The sequence below is a fragment of the Geosmithia morbida genome (assembly GCF_012550715.1).
Source record: "Geosmithia morbida isolate 1262 chromosome Unknown scaffold_1, whole genome shotgun sequence".
Taxonomy (NCBI): Eukaryota; Fungi; Ascomycota; class Sordariomycetes; order Hypocreales; family Bionectriaceae; genus Geosmithia; species Geosmithia morbida.
This window is the reverse complement of record NW_023336188.1, coordinates 1,812,972-1,831,721: the sequence shown is the minus strand read 5'-3', so window position 1 is coordinate 1,831,721 and position 18,750 is coordinate 1,812,972. Positions and strand designations below refer to the sequence as shown.

At 52.1% G+C, this 18,750-nt stretch overlaps 6 protein-coding genes across 6 annotated transcripts; 2 read left to right on the top strand and 4 right to left on the bottom strand.

Annotated features, from left to right (window-relative positions):
- Positions 1-2,604: 2,604 nt before the first annotated feature.
- On the top strand, positions 2,605-4,276 carry GMORB2_1311 (oxysterol-binding protein-related protein 9/10/11; the record flags this gene model as incomplete). Its single annotated transcript, XM_035463293.1, has 4 exons — positions 2,605-2,711; positions 2,805-3,051; positions 3,182-3,862; positions 3,920-4,276. The coding sequence occupies 4 exons, from the start codon at positions 2,605-2,607 to the stop codon at positions 4,274-4,276; spliced, it is 1,392 nt and encodes a 463-aa protein (XP_035324717.1).
- A 648-nt stretch (positions 4,277-4,924) lies between these two features.
- GMORB2_1310 (complement component 1 Q subcomponent-binding protein, mitochondrial) lies at positions 4,925-5,916 on the bottom strand (the record flags this gene model as incomplete). The annotated part of the gene is made up of 2 exons (XM_035463292.1): positions 4,925-5,459; positions 5,552-5,916. 2 exons carry the CDS (start codon positions 5,914-5,916, stop codon positions 4,925-4,927), a joined length of 900 nt encoding a protein of 299 aa, XP_035324716.1.
- A 764-nt stretch (positions 5,917-6,680) lies between these two features.
- Positions 6,681-7,435, bottom strand: GMORB2_1309 (translation machinery-associated protein 16; the record flags this gene model as incomplete). The annotated part of the gene is made up of 3 exons (XM_035463291.1): positions 6,681-6,829; positions 6,894-6,962; positions 7,264-7,435. 3 exons carry the CDS (start codon positions 7,433-7,435, stop codon positions 6,681-6,683), a joined length of 390 nt encoding a protein of 129 aa, XP_035324715.1.
- A 1,558-nt stretch (positions 7,436-8,993) lies between these two features.
- On the top strand, positions 8,994-11,374 carry GMORB2_1308 (exonuclease 1; the record flags this gene model as incomplete). The annotated part of the gene is made up of 2 exons (XM_035463290.1): positions 8,994-9,006; positions 9,069-11,374. The coding sequence occupies 2 exons, from the start codon at positions 8,994-8,996 to the stop codon at positions 11,372-11,374; spliced, it is 2,319 nt and encodes a 772-aa protein (XP_035324714.1).
- An 862-nt stretch (positions 11,375-12,236) lies between these two features.
- GMORB2_1307 (ariadne-1) lies at positions 12,237-14,004 on the bottom strand (the record flags this gene model as incomplete). The annotated part of the gene is made up of 3 exons (XM_035463289.1): positions 12,237-12,280; positions 12,400-13,830; positions 13,914-14,004. The coding sequence occupies 3 exons, from the start codon at positions 14,002-14,004 to the stop codon at positions 12,237-12,239; spliced, it is 1,566 nt and encodes a 521-aa protein (XP_035324713.1).
- Positions 14,005-15,315: 1,311 nt separating this feature from the next.
- On the bottom strand, positions 15,316-16,110 carry GMORB2_1306 (uncharacterized protein; the record flags this gene model as incomplete). The annotated part of the gene is made up of 3 exons (XM_035463288.1): positions 15,316-15,585; positions 15,666-15,711; positions 15,791-16,110. The coding sequence occupies 3 exons, from the start codon at positions 16,108-16,110 to the stop codon at positions 15,316-15,318; spliced, it is 636 nt and encodes a 211-aa protein (XP_035324712.1).
- Positions 16,111-18,750: the final 2,640 nt, after the last annotated feature.

Here is an 18,750-nt window from a genome sequence, read left to right as displayed (position 1 = left end):
TCGACCACTTTTGCAGCGAAGTAGCCTAGGACCAAATTCTCCGGGACAGACCCCGGCAATCCAGGCCCAGAGCCAGACGGCCCGGGGGTAGAAGGAAGGACATCCGAGGGAGGGTATGGAGAAATGTGATATGACGATGCGGATGAGACTACCGAGTGACGCAAATCTATCAAGGGTTGGATCCAAAAGAAAGGGCCAAAATGCGCTGTGTGGCTTGAGTCGTGTGGCTGATCAGACGCAGCCACGGATTTCGTCAGACTGTCAATGTTAGTGCAAGGCACATCACCAAATGTACTCCGTAACCCTCTCTCCCTCCTTCTCTCTCTCTCTCTCTCTCTCTCTCTCTCTCCTCTCTCTCTTCTCTCTCCATCTCCCTCTCCTTCTTTCAAGGTCTCTCGAATTCCTTTTGGGTCTATCAAATCTATCAAAGGCCCCTCGGCGGCCTCCTCTCCCCCCACCCCTCCCTCCACCCTTCTCATTCCCCAATATTCCCGGAGTGTTTCGTCCGCCTGTTGGGCTTGACTTTCGACCATCGCTGGCTTGTGTCATCGGTGGTCCCGTGGGTCAAGCCACATTCCCGCCGGACTTATGTCCGGGCTCCCTCCTCCTCCTCCCCCCCCCCCTCTCCGCCCCATTTCACATGGTACATGTACGGTACGACGAGCTCGTTTGCAGCTGCGCCCCCTCCCCCTCAAGTTCGGCAAGTCTAAACATCATATTGATGCATCCCCGGTTAATACGTCTCTGGCTAGTCACAGCTTTGGCTCCCGCAGCTGTCGCGCCATGTAAAGCGTTGCAGGCTGCAGCATAGCAGCGCAGCAGACACGCAGCGTGCGCCGGCCTTTTAGCTCCAGAGTCAGCGAGAGAGGTCTTGGCCTACCTGTCTGACTTTACTGCCTGAGGCTACAGTAGACGAAGCTCCTGATGGTATTCCCTTAGGCGAATCAAACCCTGTAACCCTTTTTTTTTCTGTGTGAAGACACCGATATCTTCAACCTTCTCACCCTTTTCAGCTTTCGTTTGTTCCTCAAAATGACCTTTTTTTTTGAGGGGGGGTCTCGTCCGGCGATAGTTCTTCACCTTGTTTTTCTTATCCACCGTGGGCCTTCCTTCCAGCTGAAACTGACATGCAAGGGTTACTGGAACGAGACAAGAAGAAAGTATCCGATCAACCCTATTCTTTTACGATCCAACCAAGTGCAAGAAACAGACACTCAGAAAGCAGAGAGAAACACACCATACACGCACGCACACACACACGCACAAAGTATTCAAAGATGAAAATCGTGGCTCATATGGTCGTCTGTCGTACCCACACACAAAATCATATACATTACCCCACACGCCAATTAACCCGGAAACCTGGGTAGGAGTGGCGTGGGCGGCTCTGCACAAAATCCTCTTTTCTTCTTCTTTTTTTTCCCTCTTTTTTTTTTTGAACTAGTCTCGTCATATTCCCCGCGTCTTGATCATTCTGAACAGCTGGTCTGACGTATGTTTGCACTTGATCGTCATAGGATGAGAAGGGGACGTCACACGAGAGAGGGGAGAGGCATAGGATCTCTGGTGGTGGTGAGGCTGTTGAGTATGACGTTATCCGTGGCGTGCCATATGATCCCTACCTGTCAGTGTCTGACGCTGTCGATACTCATGATAAGGAAAGAGATAAGACGATGGACGGAGATCCCGGATCCCGTGACCCGTCTCGACTGCTGACTACATAGTCACGTAGATTGGTTTAATAATGGCAGCCATCACCTTACTCAGCCTTAGAGGCACCATGATATCACTCGGGTAGTATCATCCGCTAGACTTGACTACCCCATATCAATGATTGGGCGTGGCTCACCACGAGCACTGGTATCGATATTGCTATCCTCCATACTTACTTGTGTTAATATACGTAGTAGGTATCGGTGGTATTACCGTATAATATCATCCATCACAGAGCAAAATGAAGCGAAAAAAAAAAAAGAAAGAAAAAAAAAAGAACAAGGCCATGATTACAAGTCTATACTGTCATACAGATTCCTCAAAACAACAATACTCTTCATTATCATGTTATTTCAGAGGGTATTGGTAGGATTCTGTAATCTGTAATCTGTAATCTGTACAGTCCTGCTGACTTCATCTTCCCATCCATCTGTGGCGGTGGCAGTGGCGTCGAGGTGGTGTCCTTGACGCTCGTGCACCACCGTAGCTTAAAATAACAACCCCCAGAAGGGACCCCCTGTAATTCCCCCGGGTCCTCTATAACTCCCGATAATACAGGCGCTGACTCTCTGAATACCCTCTGTGCCAATTCCGCACAGTACGAACATCCCGCTTTCCGACAAGCTTTCCCCTCCTCTTCCTTTCCGTCACCGCCTTGGACCCTGATATTCTTCCCGAATCTCTCACTTTCTCCCCTCCTTATCATCATCGTCACCATCATCCTCATCCTCATCCCAAGACCAACCGTCTTCATCTATTCACACTAAGCTGGAAAAAAAAACGACAACCACCCTACAAGGGAACCATATCCCATACCGGGCCTTTTTCGCCCTCCTCTCTTCAAAGCAACCTGAGCGGGGCCCCCCCCCCCCCCAAAGACGTAAAAACACCATGGCGTCATCCGTTCCCCCCACCGCCGAAATTGAGACGGCTGCCACTACGGACGAGCATCAGAGCGATGGCTCCAAGCTCAAGACTTTTCTTGGTATTCTGAGAAAGTAGGTTTTCTCATCATGGTCGGGAAGAGAATACATGCAACGCGCGCGAGAAGAAGACGTACGGGATATGATACTAATCAAACCTGATAACAGATTTATCGGTGTTGCCGATCTCGCTTCAGTGAGATTCTCACTGCCATCCCAGCTTCTCGAACCCACCCCCAACCTCGAATACTGGAACTACATAGATGCTCCCAATGCCTTTGTCGCCATTGGGACCTCGGACGATGAACTCGACCGCACACTAGAGGTCCTCCGATTCTGGCTGACCAAAGACCTCAAGTATATCAAGGGCAAGCCCTGCAAGCCTTACAACTCTGTCCTAGGAGAATTCTTTCGCGTATGTTTCCGCATCTCCCCACTCTCATTGCCGCTAAAAAGAGAGAGCAAAACGGCGAAGAGAAGAAGAAGAGGATAAGAGACAAACAGCAAGAAACAAGGACTGACATATACCTCGCCCCAACCCGCAGTGCAACTGGGAGACAGAAGACAATGCCCCTCTCGTCAAGACCGCCAATGTCGCCTCCAAGGCCAGCAGTACCAAGAGCGGCTTCTCAGGTCTCCGATCGGGGAACAAATCCGACAAGAACGACTCGTCACTCTCCCTATCGGTCCCCCAGCACGGCACCCCCTCCTCCGAAGCCAAGACTGTCCGCATCTCCTACCTGACCGAGCAGACCTCTCACCACCCCCCCGTCAGCGCCTTCTACGTCAGCTGCCCCGAAAAGGGCATCAGCGCCAGGGGTTTCGACCAGATCACGGCCAAGTTCACCGGAACCTCGGTCAAAGTCATGCCTGGAGAGCACAACATGGGCATCTTCATCACGCTCGACAACCGCGGCGGCGAGGAGTACCAGCTCACCCACCCGGCTGCCTACCTGGGCGGCCTGCTCAGGGGCTCCCTCAGCGTCTCGGCCAGCGAGATGGCCTACGTCACCTGTCCCGCCACCAAGATCAAGGTCATCCTTCACTACTACGACGAGGGCTGGCTGGGCCGCTACACAAACAAGGTCGACGGTGTCATCTTCAGGTATAACCCGGACAATGATGATAAGACGCGCATTCAGGACGTTCCCGACGATGCTGTCCTCGCCAGGATCAGCGGCGCTTGGAGGGAGAAGGTTATGTTTTCTCTTGGTACCAGGCCATTTGTAAGTCGACGTCGTCTTCCTTTGCCATGACAGGCACTGACTGACCCTTCGCCATAGAAATCCGTCCCTGCAGAGGAACAGCACGTCCTCATCGACATTGGCCCCCTCTCCGTGGCCCCCAAGCTGGTGCCCCCCAAGGAGAAGCAGGCCCCTAACGAGTCTCTCACCTTCTGGGGCGGCGTCACCGACGCCATCAAGTCCAAGCAGTTCTCCAAGGCCACCAGCATCAAGATCGAGCTAGAGGAAGCCCAGAGGGAGCTGGCACGCAAGCGCGAAGCCGAGAAGACTCCCTTCAAGCCCGTCTTCTTTGAGCATATTACCGGTAATGGTGGCAGACCTGACCTGACTGAGAAGGGTAAGAAGGTTCTAGAGCGTGCTCAACAGGGTGACTGGAACTTGGAGGGCATTGTGTAGAATTGGATATCTGCCTCCTACCTCTCCCTCCCTCCCTCTCTACAGAACCACCATTATTAGACAATGTTGATGGTCATGTCTCTTTTTTTTCCTCCTATTTACTTTATTTTACAGGGCAGCGGGTATAAGAAGATGATCCTTTTGAACTGTCACCTTTTATCATCGGTTATTTCTTATCTTTTTTTTTCTGGTTTAGACAAGATGGCAGAACGGGGAATCCACATTACAATAATTGGCAGAACAGACCTCGGGCGTTTTATGTTTCTATATGGGGTTTGGAATAATATCGGGATATGCATACTAAATTCATGGTCACTACATGACAGGATTGTCTACAGGTACAAGGTACGGATATGTGTGCACATAGAGTTGAAGAGGCATTCCTCATGCTCTATATTATTACACAGAGAGACCAATATGTGATTTTTTTCATTGACGTGCTTTTGCGTGTTGAAATGTGACATTCATCGTGATTTGTATTGTTTTGGTTTGGCTTTTTTTGGGGGGAGGTTTCCTCATATAATAGTAACAGTAAGAGTAACATGTGTTGTACAACAAGAGTGGGAGATTTTACAAAGTTGAGATATGCGCGTGTTATGCTCAACAAGAAGGGGGGGGGGGGAGGACGTTGTCGGATGGTGAGGTGTTTTAAGCAGTGTCGATAAACTTCTTGACATTGCTCAACCAGCGGACATATTCCTTCTGCTCCTTGACGTCGACGTAGTCGGGGACGAAAACGGCAAGGGTCTGGGTGATGCCGCGATCCTCGAGGAACCTCTCCATCAGGACCTGGAGGTCCTCGTCGAGGCTGCCAAAGGGGGGGCCAGGGTAGATGTCGGCGCGGGCCTGGGCGGACTCGGGGGTCTCGGCGCGGGCGACGGATGCGTCGTCGAAGTAGAAGAGGTTGTCAACAACGATACCGCCGTCCTGGGCGGTGGCGTCGATGTTGAGGGCGCCGGGGACCTTGCCGGGCTTTTCGACCAGGATGGACAGGTTGATGGGGGCGGAGGGCTCATCGTCTTCGAGGTCCTCCTCCTCCTCGGCAAGGTCCTCGTCAGGGGCACGCTTGGAGTTGCCGGAGGAAGACTGCTGCTCGTCAAAGGCCTCTTCGTCCTCGAGGGCCGTGTCTTGACTGTAGGGGTCGTAGTTTGTGATGTCGGCGATGGAGAAGCTCACGGTGATTCTTGGAAAATTGTTAGCTTTTTTTTTTTCTTCTTCTCCTTCTTTTTCCTCTGGGGCTTAGGTCTGGGGGAGTTTTCTATTGATAAAACATACTTCTCATCATTGTACTGACGAACCAGCTTAACAACTTCCTTCCCAGGAGTATCGATGAGCTCAAAGGGCGTATTGGCCAGGAAATCACGGACGCTGGCGGGCTCCTGCTCGGAGGTCTTCATGTCTTCTTCGATCTGGATCTCGCTTTCGAGCTTGGCAGAGAGCTCCTCATCCGACTCGGTCTTGTTCTCGGCTGCCCAGCGACGAGCCGTGACAGAAAAGGTGCGGCTGGTCATGGCAGCGGCGGCGGCGACGGGCTTGACCGAGGCGAACATTGAGGGACGGGCGCTGCGCATGGTGGATGTGGTGGCCATGCGGATGGCGCGGGGCGCGGATGCGCGTGCCAGGGTCCTGATGGAGAGCATTTTGAAAGATGGGATAGGAATCTGGGTAGGAATATAGGGTATAGGGATGTGAGGGGAATATCTGATGATGGACAATATTGGATGGGGTTGAATAGAAGATGGATAAAAGGACTTTTTTGTTTTCTTGTTCGCTGTAATGAAAAATTAGAAAAGCAATCTGGGAGCTTTGAAAAAAAAAAAATATGGGGTCATTGGCCTTGGAGCCTGGAGGAATCTCCCCGTGGCTTCAACTCCTGAATGCGCGGAAACACGTGACTGCTGTCTTGTACAAACACGGGGACAGACTGTTTTAAAGGAGCACATTCAAGTTATGGCAATACGAATGCAAGTAGTGAAATACTATAGAGTGTCAGTAGAGAAGGGGAATTTGCGATTTATATTTCGTTCCCATTGAAAGCCTCCTGTGATTATATGTACCCGATATTTTGGTGCATGTCTCTTGGTGAACAGTTTGATCTGCGCTGAGCATCATATGCCTCGGCAACACTGTTGTATATGAGCATCTGGTTCAGCCAGGTGGCGGACCCCTAAACAACGTGCTAGCATTCCCTTTGGTCTTCGCTGTGTATAGCGCGAGCTCTCTCTCTCTCTCTCTCGTTTCTGTCCTCCCCACAAAGCTGCTCGGTGCGTGCTCCATCAGTCCGCTCATAGCACCTTGTTGGGCTGGGAGGGAGAGGGAACCGACTGCATGTGTTTCAAAGCCATCATATGTGTCGTCAATCATCATAATCGTGTCAATCCAACTGTCCCCCCCGCCGGCAAGCTCAGTTCAACCCCTTTGTCGGGAAGTCAGTAGGCCTCGTCTGGCCCGAGCTAGACACCTTGACCCACGGGATGGTAGTCAGATAGGGCCACGAGCCCTCCCATACGCTCAGCTTTTTAGCATTCTCCGATGACAAGACGTCGGGGATGGCTGAGATGTGTTAGCACGAGAAGAGGGCAAGGGGGGCTTGTCAAATGAAGGAAGAACAACGTACAGAATCCTTCATCATACTCCCTATTCAGAGCGGCAATCTTGATCTTCAGGAGTTCCTCCCTGGCTGTGCCTGGACGACCGGGACGGCGGGCCTTTTTTAGGTCACTGTATTCTTCATCATATTGATGGATAAAGCTGCGCCCCCCCCCAGTTAGACAAACAGAATTTCTTGGTAGGTGATGGGATATCTCAAAACACGCTCACGCAGTAATCAGACCCTTGACAGTCTCTTCACTGAGAGCCTCGCCATTCTTTTCGTGAACGTTTTCATGGAAATATGTTGCCCGTTCCACTGTCAAGCTAGGTCAGTCGCCGATCCATCATCACCATGATTCTATTGCCATGGGAGGTAAGCGGTGTAGGGAACGCACAGATAGGCTGCTCCTTCTTGTTCCTTGCCTCAAACAGCTTGTGCAACCTCTGATCGCGGACGCTGGCTTTGTGTAGACGGAGAGAGTCCCGAGACTTTTCGTGCAGGGCTGTGGGGACGCCGTTGCGCTTCTTGGCGATTTGCTTACGCGTCTTGTGAAGAGAGCTGGGCATGATGGTGATGATGACGGATGCCTTGCAAGCGTCTTGTATGCCTTGAATCTGTTGCTCTCGATATTCCTCTTTTGCCTTGATGTTGTTGCCTCGATGTTGCGGCGTTGATGTCCGACGGATGAAAGATTCCACCATGTGAAAGATTTTGTGGGTGCTACCGGTTATGATTTATCCCACTTTAGTCGTGGAGCTTGTGGAGGTATGTATAGGGTACTTAAGACTGACGGTGATGACGCGCTTGGCTGGATGTACTGATACCTGATATAGCTGGCTTCGAATCACTGACTCTACATGATCTTTCCACACACGAAAAAGTACGAACGAGTAGAGTAATAACAGTGAAAATAATGGAAAACACAATAATACAATCACCGGCGCTCACCCTCCTATTCGCTTTCCACCATGACTGCTGTCTAATCCTCTTCATATTCTGCCTATACGTACGTCGGACGTGGCGTGTGCCGTACATGTAGTTGCTGTATACACTGTCAAGCCACAGAAGGGCTCTTCCCAAGGATGCCACTGAAAATTATAGTATCTACAGGTACTGCTTGCCATGTTACTACTAATACAGCTACATATAATAATACTGCATACTCGTCCGTACATGCAAAACACGTACACCGGGTCCGTACTCGTCACAAGTCTCGGCTTCACCGTAATGCAAAAGATGCCCATTGATTGCCCTCTCTGTATCGCGCGCTGGTGGTTGGCGACTGTGGGAGATGCTGGCAACTGCTGAGCCTGACCGTGGTGACAAGGTTGGGGGTGCATCTGGTGGACACGCTTCAAGGAAAGGGGTACGCGATAGTTGAGAGTAGCCGCAGCCAGCGTAGGAGTCAAATACAGGGCAGAGCAGTATTACTCGTACTATCACAATCATATGAAACGAGAGTACGGAGTACAGATGTACCATATCTGCTGATAATAGTAAGAGGGAGAGTACAAATCAGCGATATTACTGACACTGTCCCTGAGTGTTTAATACAGTCTGACATTAAACATGGTTGCACGTATCTTTTTGTCCACCGTTGGACCATACCTCTTTGGGAAGACCATCGCGCCTTCCCCCAGACGCGCCTCCAAGGACGACCATGGATTAATTGGTTTTAATGGGGCAGGCGCGTCCCACATCAACGACGTACCTTCCATTTCTCCATATCCCATATTGCAATCACTTCAGCCTCTAGCAACGTCTCTCAGGCTTCTTCCTCCTCCTGCGCCAAAGCTCTCGACTCTTTGAACTCGACTCTCGACGACCCTCTCCCTCTTCTTCTTGACAACTATACAAGCTTCAAAGCCGTCTTGCTCCCTCCTTCTCCCTCCTACATCCCTTGCCTCTCTCGCCCTCGCCCTTGTTTTTCCTCGGGAGGAGCACGCGTCTATCGTTCATATCTCGCCCATCCCCGTGTCTTCTCTCTTGATTATTTCCTCTGCCTCATGTCGCTCCGGACTTGAAACCGATTGGCTGTCAGGTTTCTAGACTGCCGGATTGCCAGACGCATTGGGTGTGTTGTCCCCGGTTCTGTAGCTGTCAGTCCTGTAGCCAGCTGCGGTCATGGGTGTCTCCGGTAAAGCCACACTCTCCCAAACCCCCGAACCGTTCACGATGCTCATCATCTACTACTCGTAGGCCTTCTACCCCTACTCAAATCTATACAACGCCCCACAGAGGTCAAAAACTTTCGCGGCCAGACCCTAGGCATTGACGGCTATGGCTGGCTCCATCGCGCCGCCTACTCGTGCGCCGTTGAGCTCGGCCAAGGCAAGCCCACTGACAAGTATGTGACGGCTTGCATGCATCGTATCCGCCTGCTCTGCCAATTTGGCGTCAAGCCCTACATGGTCTTTGACGGCGACTATCTGCCCAGCAAGGCCGCCACCGAAGACGCCCGCGCCAAGAGCAGAGACGAGAAGAAAAAGGCCGCTCTGGGGTACATCAAGGCCGGCAAACCGTCTCTGGCCGCCCAGGAGTTCCAAAAGTGCATCGACGTCACCCCCGAGATGGCCGCCTCTCTCATCCACCAGCTCAAAAAGATCAATGTCCCCTACGTCGTTGCCCCGTATGAGGCCGACGCCCAGCTCGTCTACCTTGAACGCAAGGGTCTCATCGACGGCATCATATCAGACGATTCCGACTTGCTCGTCTTTGGTGCCAAGCGTCTGCTCACCAAGATGGACCGCTACGGAGCCTGTATCGAGATCAACCGCCGAGACTTCTGTGCTTGTCGCGAGGTGTCTCTCACTGGCTGGAGCGATGCAGACTTCCGCAGGATGGCCATCCTCAGCGGCTGCGATTACCTCGACGGTCTGCCCAGCGTGGGACTCAAGACGGCCTACCGCATGCTTCGAACGTCGAAGACGCCTGAGAAGGTTGTGCGCATGCTCCAGTTCCAGGGGAAGCGCATCTCGGAAAACTACCTCACCCAGTTTTATCAGGCCGAGCTGACCTTTCTCCATCAATGGGTCTACTGTCCAGAGGCGGAAGGGCTGGTCCACCTCACCGAGTTGGATGGCACCCGTACGGCCGAAGAGATGCCCTTCATCGGCGCCTACGTGGAGAAGAGCCTCGCCCAAGCCATTGCCAAGGCTGAGGTGAACCCCATTACTAAGGCTCCCATCACGATCGCCGTCACCCCCAGCAAGAGGCGCCATTCTCAGGCTGCCACCTCCACCGCCAGTGCCACCGCCAGTGCCACCGCCGTCCCCAGTCAGCCGTCTACGAAACCTATAAAATCGTACTTCAAGAGCCACCAGCGCATTCCCATGGGCTCCATGGACACGAACTGCTTCGCTGTCGATCCAGAGCGCGTAGCCCAGCTGACCGACGGTGGCCTGGTCCCTAGAGTCTTCCCCCTCCCAAGACCCTACCTGGACCAGCCCAGCACTCTCCCGTCATCGGGAAGCGCGAGGCGTCCCGATGCGGGACCTACACGAAATTCACCTAGGATCCACAGGCGCCGCACCGAGCCGATTTCCAACATGCTGTCGGATATGGGCCACAACTCGAAGCCCTCGAAGCCGATATCCACTAACCTGACTGGCGGGAGCGCTCCAAGCTCCCTTCAGAAGACGGAGAACCAGACTAGGCCGCCCAAGAAGGCCCGGCTCTGTGAGGATGCTGCTGAGCAGGACGGGTCTCCCAAGCAGAGCAAGTTCTTTGGCGCCAAGGAGCCCACGAGGAGGAGTCCCCGCAGGGCAAGGAGCGACGCATACCTGCTCTCAGACGACTCCATCAACGAAGCACTCGTGAATCTGCCCGACATTGATGGTTTCAGATCGCCCAAGTGTGGCAAGCCGATTTCTGTGTTTGACGAGTCGAGCCAAGACGTCGGTGTCCAGGGCAGCAGTCGGGGACCTAGTCAGGAGGCCGCTGGGGAGACGGTGCCTGAAGCCAGTTTGCAGCAGCAGCTCTCTCCGTCCCCGGACAGGATGGCCATGCCACCTCCCAAGTCGACGAGCCGACTGTCGGCCTTTGCCCACACTCCCTCAAGATCCACCAACATCAGGCGCTTCTCATACAACTCAGCGGCCCCGGACACACCAGCATCGGCGGCGACATCGACCGTCTCATCCGTCTTCAGCGCCGGCTCGACGCCGGGCACGGCCCCATCCACAGGCATCAGCAGCGTGCGCCCCACGCCCCTGCAGCGTCTGGGCAACCGGGCCTTGAGCGCATCGTACTCGCCCAAGCCCCGAAAGACGACGCCCTCCAAGCAGCAGCCCAGGGGTGTGGGTGATGTGCCCGTGAACCCGTCGTTTGTGCCGCTTCCCAAGGTTGACTTGAAGGAGCTCGAGGCTCTTCACAGGTCGAACGGAGGGAGTGAGGATCAGATCGTCCCTGACAGTGACGAGGATGATGAAGGGGACGATGCCGAATTGGAGGCTGCGCCTCTGACCAAGTTGAACCTGTCCCGTTTTTCATTTAAGAGGGTGTAGACTTGAATCTTTTCTTCTTCCCTTCCTTCCTCTTCTTCTCTAAGGTTTAGCGTTCTCCCTGTTGAACAGCATTGTTCTCTTCTCTTCTGAGGGGTTTTCATTGATTTAGTTTCTCCCCAAGTCTTGATCCTAGTCCTGTTTTGGACTTGTTATATTCTGGAAATGATTTTAGCGGTTAGGGAATGGAGTTTGGGAGTCGGAGAGGATGAGGATGTATACATATATGATATCGCATTGGCGTTCAGACTTTGAAAATCAGTTTTATTCAACTCTTGTACTCCGTGCATTCCTGACATTGACATTTTTTTGTGACATGATTACAAAGTGGAGGCGACTATCGACATGTTTTCACGATTATTGTTATCTTTTTTTTTTTTTTTTAAAAAAAAAGAATACTAACTCTACTGCTATGACTATAGACATCTTCATCCGGATATCAGCTTGTGGTTCACCCCCAAGTATTGCCATTCCTGAATACCAGCAGATCATTAGTCATGTACCCTCGTCAAGTATCAAGAAACAATTTTGGATAAAAAGAAGTCCAACACGGCAATTCATTTAATCCATTTATATCATTGGTTTTCTTCCTTTTATAAAAATGAAAGAAGAAAAAACGAAATGTAAAATACAAAAAAAAAAAAAGACGCCAACACCAGAAAAAACCAGCCAACGTCTTTTCCATCCGGCTTTGTCATGTTCTCTTCTTTGATAAGACTGGAATTTTTCAATTCATACGATGGGGAATTTTGAAAGAGGAAGAAAAGGGGGGATGCATATGTATGCGTTAAGACATGTATTCGTTAAAATAAGACAAAAAGGAAAGAAAAAGAGAAAGGTAGTAGAGCATATGATATGACCTTCTTCAACGAGTCTTGGTGGTAAAGTCTTCGTTGAATGCCCATTTACCTATGATGTGTTAGTCGAATCTAGTAGTCGGAGAAGGGACAGACAGAGAAAGAGAAAGATAAAAGGGAAGGCAAATAAAGGTAAGAGAAAAAAAAACCGAGATGGAAAGAAGAACATACCTTGAGCTAGATTCGTTGCCGTGTCATCCAACAAAATCAGTCGCCGCTTGTTGCAATATGACGTCTTGTCCATTATGTCCACCTTGAGAGTCGGATTGGACAGCTCGGCAATGGGCTTCTCGAACATCTCCGACAGGTTTTCGACGGCCATCTCGAGGTCTTTCTGGTTGTCCTCAAAGATCTCGGTCAGGTTGTTGCGCGCCAGGAAGTAGGCGAAGGCGTAGGTCCACTTGAGCGTCTGGCGGCAGGTCTGGAGCGACAGCGAGGCCGACGACAGGTACTGTACCTCTATCCAGGACATGCCCGAGGCCGTCTGGAGCTGCATCATCTTGCGCTCCGTCTTCTGCGCAATGTCGCGGTCTAGCCGAGCCGACTGTTCGTGGTTGGCGTACCGGTTGTAGTAGTGCAGGTAGCGCTCCAGCGACGTGCGAGACTTGGCCTGGGCGTCGCGCGCCTCGGACCCGCTCTTCTCCTCGTACCGGTTGCAGTTGTACCAGCTCGTGCCGTGTTCCGACCACAGGCCCATGCACATCCAGCAGAACTCGTGCTTGCACTTGCGGCATGTCATGTGGTTACACCCGCCGTTCTTCTCTATCGTCGACTGGCACCGGGGACACTCCTTTGTGTTTGCCGATATCCAGTTGGCTGTCTCCGAATCGTCGGCGCACTTGCGCAGCCACCTCTTCACCAGCTCGCACGGCGCCGGCTGATGATCCGAGTTCGGGCATCCGAAACAGAACCGCTCCCCGCACCGGCACTCGACCGTCGGCACCACCTTGCCCAAGCTCGTGCTCTTGACCCCGCACTCGACAGCATTGGGGCAGTCCGGTGCGGGGCACCACTTGAAGACATCCTTGTCCTCGACGTACGTCCGGTTCAGCAACTCGTGATACCTATCCACCAAGTCTGCCGTCACCAGCAGGTCGAGGGACCGCGAGTCCAGGATGCGCCCGCAGCCATCCGACGGGCACTGTATTCTAGCCGCCTCCCCCTCGGATCGGATCTTCTGCTGCAGATATTGCCTGTAGCAGTCGACGCAGTATCGGTGCCCGCACTTCATGGCGAACGTCTTCAAGTCCTCGCCGTCTTCGCAGCAAATGTCGCACACGAAGCCGGGAATCTGCTCCAGCTGCGGCGGCTTCGTCGTCGTGCTGCCGAGTCCAGCCGCCTCCAGCACGCGCTCAGGACGGTCCATATAGTCCTCGAGCAGCCTTTCTTTGTTCCATCGAAAGTACCGGAGCAGGATGGCGGCATCCTCCTTGCGTATGTCGAGTATCATGTTGACCTCGTTGATCATCTCGTCCTGCTGATACTGGATGTCGGACGGCTCGTAGACCTTGAAGGGCACAACGTGTGCCTGCCTCCTGGCAGGTTCAATGTCCTTAATGCCGAAGTCGGGATCGGGTTCGTCAAAGTCGCCATCGTCAAAGTCTGTTTCTCCGGCATGTTAGTATCAGGACAGCCATCCCAGAAAGGGTTCGTGAATCTGTGTAGAGGGAGGAAGGTATGCATACCATCAGGCCCCGACACGTCGTCTCCACTGTCGTCATTCATGAGCTCATCCTCGCTAGAGACGGCAGACATAAAGTCCTCTTCAGAGTCCATGCCGGTCGTGACAGGGGTCGGAGGAGCGGTTATACGGGCAGCTGAGGCGATGGCCCTCTTTCCAGGGGGACCGTGTTCTCCGTCGATGGAGTTGATGGACGCCTCAGCAGCCTTTCTCTTCCTGGGAGAGGAAATGTTGGCGGCGGGGGCTGCGACTCGACAGCGAGTGGGTGATCGAACGAGAAAATGACTTGACGTCTCTCTCGGGTCTCGCCGTTCTGACTTCGTGTGTGTGTGTGTGTGTGTGTGGCTCTCTCTCTCTTTCTTGTCCGAGGTGTTCCTCTTTTTGTATAGACAAGGAAGGAGAGGACGTTGACGAGACTGATGCAGCGAACAGCCCTCTACTAAGAAAACGATTATGAGAATAAGATAGGCTGGATATGCTTTATGACTTGGTGTTGATCGTGGCGGTGGCGGTGGTAGTGGTGGTGGGTTGGGTTGGGTTTTGGGGGGGGGGGGACAACGACCGTGACGATCCGAATCCGGCCAAATATGATGACGAGGCGTTGCGTGATGTAGGTGTGGATTTTGTCTATATCTGTTCCGTCTTTCTTCTTCTTCTGCGTTTACCTGATAAGCAGGGGGAAAAAGGAACAAGGTATAGACAGGGAGCCGGGGGGGGAGAGATAGAATGACAGGGTGATGAGAAAGAGGTGAGGGAGGGGAAAGAGGCAGGAGGAGGAGAGGCGGTTGGGTGTGTTTAGGTTGTACGGCGACGATTACGGAAGGATGGCGAGCGGGATGATGACGGCCCCTCGCTTGGCCTTTGCTCTTTCCCTCTAGTATCTTACAGGCCATTGGGACTCTTTCGCTTCCTTCGAGGGGCTATTTACACTGTGTGGTCTTTTATTAGTCATCTCTCTGATCTCGAATTTCTTTTTTTCTGCCTTTAGTATTTATCTCCATTATATTGCTCCCTACCAGAAGACTTCCTTTCGTTTTTTCCCTCTTTCTTCTTTTATCAGTCGAGCCTGCGGGGTCGGCGTGCTCTTGTTATCCGCAGATTCCCCGGTTATCAGATCTGACTAATAATTCGCGGTGCTGTCTGCATCTCGGGTAATACAGGTTCGAGTAAATGTAAATACATGAGTCACAGCATACATATTATACAGAGATTTGACACAAAAAAAAGATTATTATAGAGTAAGTAGCATTAGGCAATCATGTATTGTAATATTGTTTGACTCGTATTTTTCCGTATAGTAATAACATACACCCCTACCCTGTCTGTTGCCGTTGTGCCGGATACGTGCCTGCCTTGCTTGTCTCATATCGAAGCCATCACCGACATCGTCCAGATCACCGGCATGGCTACTCGAGAACCTTTTCGGCCATGGAGACTGTACGTTTCACTGTCAGCATATTCGACTCTTGTGGGTGCTGTTGCCATGATTGCGAGCGGAATAACGACCCACCATTGTATCCAGTGTTGTCGGCCTCGACGTGGGCAGCCGTGACCTTGCCGTCCTTGACCTGGAGAGCGTACCTCTTGCCACGGACGTTACCGAGGATGGCCGAGGCGTCAAAGTCGAGGTCGAGGGCCTTGGTAAATGTGGCAGAGGGGTCGGCGAGGAAGCGGATCTGTATGGGTCAGCCATACGGTACAGGTCCCGCCAAGATATAAAAATGTTTGAGAAAGGAGACATGAGGACCCAACTTACTCCGGTCTGGCGAGCAGGGTCAAGCTGGTCTGCCCAAGCCTTCATGCTATGCGGGAGTAATACGATCTGTTAGTGGATGGAGGAGGATGCAATTGAGAGGAGCAGAAGGGGAGTAGGCAACATACACGAACGCATCGTTGACAGAGACGACAAACACCTTGCCAGCATCCTTGAGCTTGGGGCTGTTGATGTATGAGGGCACATGGCTGCTGGAGCAGGTCCCCGAAAAGGCAGCGGGCACGCCGACAATATATCCGTCGCCTGAGCTAAACTCCTCGGCCAGGTTGACCTTGTTGCCGGGGGAGTCCTCGTGCAAGACCTCGAGATCGGGGATCTCGTCGCCAACCTTGACCAGGGTACGAGGGGAGGCGTGGAAGCCGCGGGCGAAAGCTGGGCGGGCGGCAGCGACAGTTGCCGTACGACGGAAAGCCGTTCGCATAGACATTTTTGTTGGCACGGAGTCTGACAGTCGTCGTGATGGGGGATCGTTAACAGCTCTTGGCGAGGGAACGGTACGCGTTGGATGGAGAGCTATTACCTACTGCCACTACTCGTATTATTCCTTACGTAGGAAAGTATAGTAAAGCCCACGGAAAAACTTCGGATATAGAGAAGCAAGTGTGGGGGCTACAATTACATCATTTCTATCTGTAGACTCTACGAGGAGTATTCGTACATGCTCACTTGTACGTGTATAGTACTCCGTACTATATATCGTATTAATACCGAGCGCGAACGTCGAGTAATACGGAGTAATATTACTGCTACATAGTATATATTTAATAATACATATACTCGTACTCGTACGAGTTGTGCGAGTAGCATCAATCCTGGAGAAGAAGAGCAGGAACCCTTGGTCCCAGCCCACGTTTAGCGTGGTGCAAGGTGGATGTACTAGTATTACTCTCATTATCTATGGAAACTCAGTGTGATCATCGTGGAGCATGTTTTGATACAATGCATCTATTTCTATTCGGTTCTGCGGGAACCGTGCATCGAGGACTCTCTCATCATCAACTGAGGGAGGGCCAGCCGTTTCACCTGGTGCGGCAGTTATCACTCGCGCCCCAACTGATAGGCAGAGTACGCCCTCCGTTGCCAGTGTGGGGGGAGGGGGGGGGGCCTGACTAGTAGACCGTGACAGCAGATATGACACAGTCGTACTCGTACCCTCCACTCTGGATATGCCGTTTAATTAACCATTCGATTTTTGTCTCTCATGGCCGGAGTTTTCAGAACAGCGCCACAGTCCACGGCGGGAGAGAAGGGGGGGTGGGGAGCCTTCCATACCCCTGAGGGTCGGACTGGAATGGAGGGGAGGAAGACCAGAACTGAGAAGAGAGGGACGCCTGTGGACGCGCCGACGGAGCAAAGCAAGGGGTACGATGGTATTATTACATCGTAGTACTCGGTTAATAAGGGACAGGGGTGTCTCGCACTAGTACAAGTTGAGGACGTCGTAGTGATGGACGGTACAGGGATGATGATGGGTGTGTTGCCAGTTGATGTATGTGTGTGTGTGTGTGTGTGTGTCCCACTGGCCGCTGTCCTGTATTATGTCCAAGGGTGGTATATAATAACGGGATACGGAGGGCGGGATAATACCATGGTAAATAAATCATGAGATTGACGGGAACATTTTCCCTGTCATACGACGGTACCAGTTATGGAAGAGAGGTTCTGTGTGTGAGTGGTAATTTACGTGACTTGCGCGACTAACAGGGCTACTGCACATCTACGTGAGAGTCTGCTAGTGATTCTCGTACTCTGCGATAGCGGAATTACCTCTCCGTAGTGGCGGCGGGGCGATGACGCTGTTCCGTTGAGAGAGCGGATTTAACGGAGGGCTACAGACGAGTCTCAACAAGGCCGTCTTCCAAAGAGCACGTCAAGTGGGAGGAGGAGAAGGGATCCTCATGGGAACTACCACTAGGTAATACTAACTCAACTAGTACAGGTACGGGAGTACGAGTACGGGTATAGAAATATAGGTACGGAGTCAGAGTCATAGCCTTTGATCTTTGTTCGTATAAAAAGGTCTTTCAAAAGTGCAAAAGCCAACTGTCTGGATGGAACAGCCTATCAAATACTCATTTGTGGCTTGTGGCTACTGCAATGCTCAAACATGCCATACACCATCTTCTTCCCTTTCGTCCATCTTGAAAATGCCACTCTCCCCTCGACTCCGAACTCCTTTAACCCGCGCCCGTGACTATCAAGCTACTATCAGTGCATGTGTACCATGGACTGTTCGCTCCGTACGATCTGTTCATACTCCGTTTAGATTCGCTACATCAGTCACGGCTACTATTAATTGTAGCGATTATGACTACCAGACCGCGAATTTATACGAACAATTAAATACTCCGTACGTATAGTCTGTATTCCGTATTGCTGTCAATAACACTCCGTACCTGCTCCATAATTACCGCCCCTCGTACCTGCCTGTGTGCCTCTCTTTTTAGCCCATTTTCCTCTGCCGGGCTCCTCCTCTCGATCCCCTCCCCCAAACCAGGGCCACACCTCGTCTCTCTCACTTGATCATCTCTTTTATCCCACAACCCACCACCTTTTACAATCTGGCCAGTGTCTGAAGAAGCATATCCTGCTCGTCTCTCAATTCATTGCTGTTCCTCTCTTCGTTTTCTTCCCCGTCTGCCCTATTCTCTTTTTCGCCTCCCCCTTTCTTGTTGTGTACTGCACCTTCCTTGCTTCGCACTATTCGCATCTTCCCCTCCCTTCTCCCCTTTCATTGGCAAGAACCACCCACACACACCCTCCCTCCTGCTCCTCCCCCCCCCCCCAAAAGAAAAACGAACGAACGAACCGCCCGCGTTGTCTGTCCGACGTGTCGCAAACTCGCGTGCCCATCCACTCCCAGACGTTATTCGCATCATCATCATCACTGCGATTGTCCTTTCAATCAATCTCGACATCCGCATTCTATCCTCTGTCGTGTGTACACGACACATCTTCGACTTTATTTCCGTTTTTTTTCGTTCCATTTCTTTTTTTATCACTTTATTTCATCTACGCGCACACAACACACGCACGCACGCACGCACGCGTGGCAGCACCCGACCCT